A 9243-nucleotide genomic window follows, 5' to 3' on the forward strand; every position below is an offset into this window, starting at 1 on the left:
GTTTAAAATCTACATCCAATACATCCTGGATACATAGATTTAGCTTTGGTTTGTTGCATCATCTTCATAGGTCCATCCTTGACAACTGCATGCTTCTTGCTCACTCTGCATGACTTCCTCTTTCTGTGTAGCTACTGCATGTTTAGTCTTTGCATCGAAAGCGTTCTCAGCATCTTTTGGATGGATTGCATCCCATCTGAATTGACTCTCCTGCATCATCAACCTGCAGTGCAACTAAAAACGCTTCTTTCACCTCACAGATGCTCTTCAAGATAACCATCCAGACACTTTATTATTCATGTGTAGATGCTGGAGCATTATAGCAATAACGTTGCAGCCAGCGCTTAAGTGCAGTGTGTGTGCACGTCTTGAAAGTGGTCGACTCCAAGCAGAACGGTTTTGACCCCTTCATCCTCTCATCTTCCACTGCTCTTTCTTCCCCCGCCCACACCCAAACAGGCTCGCAGGGAGCTCAGGAGGCTGAAGGAGGAAGCCAGGCGCAAGCATGCCGTCGCTGTGATTTGGGCCTACTGGCAGGGACTGAAGGTACCCACCAGCCCCCACGGCGTAGCAACCATCACCCTGTGTGCCATCTGCTCCCCATCACTGTCCCCCATCAACCTTTTCATCACTTTTAGTCCTCAGAAAGGCAGCCTCTGCTCTCTGTTGCAAATATCTTCTGTTTTCCTTTACGAAGTTCAGAAAGCGTATACGGCACCTTCCATTGTCATTGCCGTCCCTGTTAAAGTTTAAAACTGCAGAAGCATTACGTCAGCTTCCTACAGTAATTGCCCAAGTCAATTTTTTCCAAGTAATTTTGGCAAAAAAAAATTACTTCTGGCAAAAAATAACTTGGAAAGGTTACAAACTCATACTAAAGAAAATTGAGAAATCCAACCGTTTGAACAAAGTTTTAATTTTAGTCGCTCGTAACCCTTTATATGATCCCATTTTGCTAATAGGACAGCACCTTTTTCAGAGTATAACATTAAGCAAGGATAGAGCAGAGAGATGGAGCTCTTAACCAATCTTTAGTCTTTCTCGATTAGGGGTGTGCAACTTCAGCCTCCAAGAACTGGTGTGTTGCATGTTTCAGCTGTATCCCTGTTCCACAGCTAAATTAATGGACATGTCAGATTCTGCTTAGGCCTCATAATAAACCACTGTCATAAAACATGCAGGACACTGGCGCTTCGACTGTAGATCGCCTTGAATCTTCTGTAATCATTGGCATGAGCCGATGAGATGAGTCCACGGATGAAGGTTCCTGCTAGAAGACTGAAGTAAAGTGCCCATTTTCAGCTAACTAGCAGACTGTTGGATTTCAACTTAACATACCCAATTATTCTAAAGATTTTTTGTAGCAATGCTCTCCAAAAGGTTTTCCAGGACCTGTGGGGGGAAAAATGGGTCCTCAGCATCACAGATCCTCCACTCTAAATAAAAATCAATAAGGTGCTTTGTTTTCTTTCTTTTTTTTTCTGAAAACTCAATCTTTTTCTCATCTGACCAAAGCATAAGCAAAACTTATCAAATGTGACATGTTTGCTTTTGTTATGAAAGGACATGCCATCTTTTCTTGGCATCCCAAAGTCCTCTTTGGCATTTAGGTCGTTTCTAATGAAAATGGAAACATGACATCAGGAGGCTTCATTTTGCTGCAGTTCTCAGTGAGCTTTTGAGATCCGTTTTACTTTTTTTGCTTCAGTTACCATTCTGAATAATGTGGGTGGTGGCAAGATAAACTTGTTTTCCAGCCTAGTGGTCAGTGGCTAGAAGGCCTGAGTACCAAGTCAAAGCTGCATGATGCAGCAGGGGTCAGCACCTTCTTCAAATCATTAGTTTTTCCTTCTGTCTAGCTCAACAAAATTCACCTCAAGCCACAAAAGAGCCACTGGTTCCAGACCCCCATCTTGGAAATGGGAATCATGAATCATTTCTTTGTGATTTAGAAAGTTGTAGAAACTGGTCACATATTCCAAAATTGTTTTTAAGCAGTTGCCGGTATTTGAGCCACCACTAAATGTTGAATTGAAGGTTGGATTTTTCCATATTTCTCAGTGTGAGATTATGTAATGGTTTAACTTCCAAGGTCGTGCAGATGCATAAAAACTGAAACTGAATTATCAGTTTGGTTTGCAACGACAGTTTAGTTATGATCCCTCTTATCAACTGTAGGCGTTGTCCTTTAACACAATGCAAGTAATTTACAACAGCTGATGTAAAAGTTTAACGCCCACTTTAAATATGGAGTCTCTGAATACGGAGAATAGAAAATTGTTCAGCCTTTTTTGTTTGTGTTTTTAAAAGCAACAGTGTGTAAAAGTCTACCCATTTTATCTAACTTTTCCCTGTCTTCCATTACTGACCCCTAAAGCAGCACCGTTTGTGGCTCCAACACTGTTTGTTCTGCTTCTTCTTCACTATAGGAGTGTCTCCTGTTTTTTGTTTGTTTTTTTTGTTTTTTTGTCTGTGTGATGTTTACTTTTTGGAGTGAAACAATCCATGTTTACGATGTTCATGTTTTAAATGTTGTTTTTTAATTAAGCAACAGGAGCCTGGATAATCACCTGTTATAATTTGCTTTGTCCCATTAAGGAAAGCATGAAGTTTGTCATAACAATGATGGCCCCTTCACTCATTTGAAGACATTATTGTATTTGGGATCATTTCCAACAGACTGGGTTTTGGTTTTTTGTCGTTTGTAACTAACAAAAACGCCTTTTTTTGTGTGTGTGCAGTTTTTGTTGTGCTGTTGCTCCTCTTTCAGTGTGCTGCTTTCCTGTCCCACTGTATAACGAGTCAACAGAGTAAACTTGGAATTGATTCAGTGTTTTTATGATTGTGCTCTCAAAGGTCCGCAGAGAATACAGAAAATTCTTCAGGGCAAACGCAGGCAAGAAGATCTATAACTTCACCATCCAGAGGATTGTAAGTCTGGCTTAAGACATGTGATGTTTTGTGAATGGGTTCATGTTGATGTTGAAACTGAACACTTTTTGGGTCGTTTTGGATTACTAGATGCAAAAATACTTCCTCGGATTGAAGAGCAAACTGCCCTCCATGTCCCCGATAGACAAGACCTGGCCTGCCAGGCCTTACTCGTTCCTGGATGGAGTCCATGCTGAGCTTCGGAGGATTTTCCATCTCTGGAGGGTTTGTCTGTCACATTCAGTCAGGCTTGCTTTACACTGTCAGAGTGATTGCTGTCTACTGTAAAACTGCCAGACAAGTGTGTACCAGAATAAAGTCAGCATTTCTGAGTTTTTCAGTTACGTTCTATAAGATGTAGGCAGCAGATCAAAGTACAATGATGATGCATACAAAAACTAGTGTTTCCTGGCAGTTATTCTTTATTTTGACTTGTGATGGAAACAGTGCAAGAAATACAGGAGCCAATTCACAGAGGAGAAAAAGGCGGTGTATGAGGAGAAGCTGGAGGCAAGCGAGCTCTTTAAAGATAAAAAGGCTCTCTACCCAAGCAGGTATCTTGTATTCACTACTCTCCAAAGCAATGCCCATGGTGTCGATCTTAATTTTATGCCAGATTGAGCCTTCATACATCTTATATTTCACATTATACAAATGTCTTTGACTGCATCTTTTTTTCTCAGCGTGAGACAGCCTTTCAAAGGAGACTACCTGGAGATCAGCAAGAATCCAAAATATCAAAAACTCAGCAGCGCCGTAGACGAAAAGATTCTGCTGGCCGACGTGGTCAACAAGATAAACAGGGCCAATGGAAAGGTAGGAAAAAGTGCTTTTGGAAAAGTATTTTTACATTATCAACACTACAGCTGACACCATTGTACTTGTTATATGCGACCAATCAACATAAAGCTTTTTACAAATGAATATCTGACATGTGGGGTGCATTTGTATTCAGCATTAGATGATCAATACCAGAACCATATTTTGCTGCAACCTCAGCTCCAGGTTTTGGAACATTTCTACCAATTTTGAACGTCTACCAACTCATTTGGACATTTTTCTTTGCAAAATAGTTTAGGTTCAGTCTGGAAAGTCCGAGCAGCATTTTTCTTTTTCACCTCACACCACAGATTTTCAGATGGCTTTATGTCTGAACCCTGACACAAACAATTTTTGTGATCTTAAACATCACATTGTATCTCTGACACTAACAAAATAACATTTTGTTCTTTTGAGGTGTTTGGACAGAAATGTGAGGCGGGTAGGCTTACAATTCTGATAAAAGGTGCAGTGGGACAGACCTATGAGGACTTCCTCGGGGTTCAGCTCTTGTTTGCCTGAAGGAACTTTTGTCTTCACATCAGATAAATAAGGAAATTTCTGTTTCCTGGTAGAGTACGTACAGGTTACTTTTGTGGCGTTCAGAGTAGGAGTTGCACCAATTAGTCGACTAGTCGACTCGTCGACTCGTCGATTCTTTTCTCTGCACTGACTTTTTTCTGGGCCAGTCGACTAGTCGCAATTACATGACTAAACAGATTTTTCCAAAAAATGAAAGAAGGTGGACTAGGTGAGTTCGTCAGAAAGCTCAAATTGTATAAAAATGTAAATAATTTAATAATTACAAACTGTAAATTACAGCTTAGGCTACCGTAAGCGGCGCAGTGGTTAGCGCGGCGTCCCGCATACAGAGACTTTAGCCCGCGGTAATCAGGAGTCCGACTCCCGTCCTCTATTCGCTGGGCCCAGGCCTCTCTCCGCTCTCTCTGCCCCCTTACAGTCAGGTTGTTGTCAAATAAACTAGTGCCGAAAAAAATCCTTAAAAAAAATAAATAAATAAAAAAGACTACCGGAGTAATGTGTTACAACGCGTCATGATGTCAGGCTTTTTTATCCATCCAACTGATCAGCGTCACCCTGCGTATTGAAGCTTTTAACCTGGCAGCTTTACGCTCTTATAAAGATATGGTTTGACTACATCTGGAAACTAAGTCCAAGCTCCATCCTGAGGATCTCATAGAGGCGATCTCGGCCGCCGTCTGCATGTCGGTTCAGAGAGCCGCTGCTGAGTCAGCAGAGATCATGCTGCGCATCGGGCGGGGGAGCAGCAGGAGGTTTCGTTAAATTCAACTGTAACCAAACGGGATCCGTTCATAATAAGTTTGGTTCGTGATGTTCCAAAAGCACCATTGTGGTCAGTGTGATCATTTGACTCCTATACGAGTAACTATCCAGAGATCATCAGCATCAGCCGGTGTTGGGGGGGGGGGAAAAAAAAAAAAAAAAAAAAAAAAGTCAGACCAACGTTGTACAACGAACTTTTCTCCCTGCTCACGAAGAATGATCTGTTTATTGCTCTTTTAATTCTCCATAATAGACTTAGTAAAAGCAGGAGAAGGGGAGTGTGTGTGTGTGTGTGTGTGGGGGGGGGGGGGGGGGGGCGGGGGGTGAAAATAGCTGATAAAGTAGTTAAGGGTTTTTGCGCTTACGTCACTTTGACGTCACCGCGACTAGTCGACATCGACTCGACTATTATCATGATGTAGTCGACCTTAAAAAATATGTAGTCGTTCAACCCCTAGTTCAGAGTTGGGTGCGGTCTAAGTCTTAATTTTGATCTCTGCAGAACACGGCACCTACTTCCCAGTTTATGTCCTCTCTCCTGTGGCAATCCGCATTTCTTGATTTCTAAAATATTTCTTTTTAAACATCTTGCATAAAAACCTAATGGAATACATGTCGGGGTGTGATTGTAGTGAGTTCAACAGGCATGAATACATTTGTAAAGCATTTCACCCAGTGCTTTCATTAAAATTTTTCTGCTTCCATTTAAAAATGTGCGTCTTAAAGTCTGATATCTTGTATTTTATGTTGGACTGAATGCAGGATGACACCAGTGTTTCTGTGCTTGCAGGGGTCATCTCGACTCTTTCTGTTGACTAAGAAGAACGTTGTTCTGGCTGATCAGAAAACTGGGCAGCTGAAAGCCAACGTCCCTCTTGCAGACCTTGCGAGTGTGTCAACGAGCACGCAAACTGATGGCTTCTTTGCTCTCAAACTCAAAGAGGTGAGGAGAACGTTGTTTTGATATGTAGCGATAGATGATCAACTTTTTTTCAGGTTTTTTGTATGGCCATAAAATCTTTTTCAAAAAGATGAAGAAAAATTGTTTTAAAGACTCAGTGTTGCTTCCAACAGGGCTCAGCTTCTGCTGTCAAAGGTGACTTCTTGCTCAGCAGTGATCACCTGATTGAAATCATAACCAAACTGCACCGCATCGGCTCCATGGCTGCAGACAGAGAAAAGCTCAACATTGACATCTCAGACGAGTATGCAGAGTCTTTGGCTTATATCGAGGCCAGCGGGTTGCCTCTTCCTTCTTGGTGATATAAGTTGTTGCTCTTTCTTCTCTGGTGTTTCAGGTTTCTGGTGCAGTTCAAACAGGACAAAGTGTGCGTAAAATTCATCCAAGGTAGTCCCAAGAATGGCAACAGCGTATCATGCAAACGCAAAAACAACCGCCTGCTGGAGGTGTCCGTGCCCGCGTCGTCTTAAAGAGGAGAGGACCTGTCGGCCAACTCAGACGTTCTGGACTTGACAATCACCACCCCTGTGCCAACCCTGAGCCCAAACACGTGCTGTCATTTGGCTTCTTGTTGTGTTCTTTATCTGATTTTTTTTGTCATGGCACCGCTATAGCTGAAATAATGGGCCACAATTTTTTTTTGGCAGAGAAAGCTCAAACTAAAGAGTTGCATGCCACAGAAATTTTGGTGTAAAGAGCTGATGCCAGAGCACAACCGACTTTTTGTATACCCGTGGCAATGTCGCTGCCTCCATGGTAAACTAGTTTTCAGAGAAAATGTCAAAAGAACTTAAAGATCTCCAGCCTCCAACGGTTCAAACTCGTCTGCTTTTAAGCTGCTCTGACGCTGGTAAGAAAGATGGCTTAAAAATTTGAGATGAGCTATGATGCAGGATTTGGGCACAAGTCTGTCACATTTAGTTCTTTGACAAACCCGAATACTCCACTTGCTTTCCCCTTTGTACCAGAGGGTCTGGCCTGAAAACTACATTGATTGTATGTTGTTTTCTTATTTTCTTGGATTACAGCACAGTGGGCAGTTGTGTAAAAGTAAGATATAATTTGCTAAATAATTGTAAAACACTTTGTATTCATTCTTACGTGCCATTAAACAGGTGTAAACACAGTACCATGCGAGTGATGATCCTATTTATATTGATGCCAAAAATGAAATTAAATAATTTCTTTTTGATTGCACTACACATGATCACTTGCATTTCCTCTTTCTAGTAAAGCTGATTAATCCTTATTCCATCTATTCAGTAATTGTAAACTGTGTTCATGTTGCTTGGAGATGAGACATTAGATCAGTTTGGACCCAACCTTTTTCCCCAAAATTACTTTTTCCACCTCAAATTCTGACCATTGAAATCAGTTCTAATGTTGTGTGCAATATTGTTTCTGGAAGTTGACTTTCCTGTGCCATAAGCTGTACATAGGCTTTATAGGCTGTAGCCATAACATGGACACACAGTTTAGATTCCTTATTTTCATATGTATTACTGGTGTGAATGTTTTAGCTTCTACAGCTTTATTGTAGTGTTTGAACCACTTTGCCCTTCACTTTACATTACAAGGGGAACAGACCAAATGTTAATTTGAGAGGTTCTGTTAAAAGGCTATATGCAGTTAATATTGTATCTATAGTAAATTCTTTGCAACTTTATTTAATAACAGCCCAGATTAGTTGGAACTGGAGGCTGAGTCGACTGGTTATCCTCAGAGGGACACAGACAAAAGCATACCGATACAAACTAAAACCTTACAGTGGTTTATACTAACTTAGTTAAACCATTGTAACATTTCATTGCCTTATTTACCCAAAAACTGAGGATTACTTGCTCAGAAAGTGAGTCACGAAGGTGGTGCAACAGCAGTGAGATTCCTGTGTGAATGCATACTGAGAATGCAGCATGAAATGCTTCTGGTCTTGGTATGAACCTAAATGTAAAAAGAAATGGAAAGCATTTACCTACACCACTAATTTAGCTCTTCACACTACTTTAATCTTGTAACTGACAAATACTGATCAGAACCTCTTTGTGCCATTCTCGGTCTGTTTCACATGTGAGGATAAATGGTGGTGTGCCACCTCCAGCATAGGTTTCCTGTGTGAATATACCAGCATGCTTCACAAAAACCGCTACCACCGCTTTTGGCTTTGACCACTGAGATGACTTCAGCCTCTGGGAGAGAGAAAATTTGATCGTGGATGCTGAAGCAAAGTCTGAAATGGGCCAAGACAGAAATAGACTTGTACCATCTTGGACTACAATCTTAAAAAAGTGCTAACCCCTCTTCCATGAACTTTAAAACTGTTGCACTGAATGGCTTATCCAAAGCGTAATTATTCTGTCACCAGTAATCTAACTTTTTGAAACTCAGAACGAAACGCATGACATTTCCTGGCAGATAAATTGTGTAGTTAACGAGCAGAAAATTAGAGCAGTTAAAGCGTAAGACACTGCCTTTACTTTTCTATTACTCAACAGCAAGTGTTCAGGTTCTGTTCCTGGTACCCATTTGGCCTAAGAAGGTCACTGATGCTGTCGTACCTCATATCACTATGTCCTGTGGAAACGATAAGAAGCTTTACTGGCCATTGCAGACATAAAATTGTTTGCATAATTTTTTTGGGAGATGAAGGGCTAAGGAAGGCCTCTCCAAAGTCGAGCAGAAGTAATTCATATTTAAAATACCTGCACTAGACCAGGTTGGATAACTGCTCAGAAACTGTTAATGAAAACTTTTTTTTTTCCTTTTGTTTGACTTGTTTACAAATTACTGGTTTACTTGCATAAAATAAATACAAGTAAACAAAATGGGGGGGCGAGGGGATGCAATCGGACTTCACTTTTCATTTCAACTCAAATTTAGAAATGTTTTTACTTGGCTCTTCCTTTTGAAAAATATTCTTGGCATGCAAGTACAGCCACTTATGGTGCGGGAAATCAGATGTCACACGTACGAGGGATAAACTGATGGTTCTAATGGATTTACTTGGAGCCTTGTTTTGGTGTGGTTTCACTTGTAAAATCTTTCTTGCCCTCTTCTTCCCCTTGATTTGTGTTTGAACAGAAGTTAGAGCTGCAAAATGATGTCTGCATTCTTGTGTGCCTGATGTTGAACTGTGTTCAGAGATGGAACAAGAAAAATATTTTAGTAGAACTCATTGTAACATTTGCAAGTATTCTTTTTAAATTAAATAAAGATCAATGATAAATGTT

General features: G+C 40.8%; 1 protein-coding gene across 4 annotated transcripts in view; it reads left to right on the top strand.

Annotated features, from left to right (window-relative positions):
- The window catches only part of myo1b (myosin IB), a 68391-nt gene extending 59148 nt beyond the window's left edge, over positions 1-9243 (top strand). For 3 of the 4 annotated variants that reach the window (XM_014996292.2, XM_088002187.1, XM_014996293.2), the window contains 8 exons: positions 460-546; positions 2857-2931; positions 3022-3156; positions 3379-3485; positions 3615-3747; positions 5846-5998; positions 6130-6260; positions 6354-9243. In XM_014996292.2, coding sequence (XP_014851778.2) covers positions 460-546; positions 2857-2931; positions 3022-3156; positions 3379-3485; positions 3615-3747; positions 5846-5998; positions 6130-6260; positions 6354-6486 — 954 coding nt within the window. In that variant the 3' untranslated portion in view covers positions 6487-9243. The remainder of the gene's footprint in view (positions 1-459; positions 547-2856; positions 2932-3021; positions 3157-3378; positions 3486-3614; positions 3748-5845; positions 5999-6129; positions 6261-6353) is intronic. The other variant, XM_014996294.2, reaches the window with a different exon arrangement.

Source organism: Poecilia mexicana, unplaced genomic scaffold (genome assembly GCF_051168715.1).
Source record: "Poecilia mexicana isolate PSO_F unplaced genomic scaffold, ASM5116871v1 scaffold_2, whole genome shotgun sequence".
Taxonomy (NCBI): Eukaryota; Metazoa; Chordata; class Actinopteri; order Cyprinodontiformes; family Poeciliidae; genus Poecilia; species Poecilia mexicana.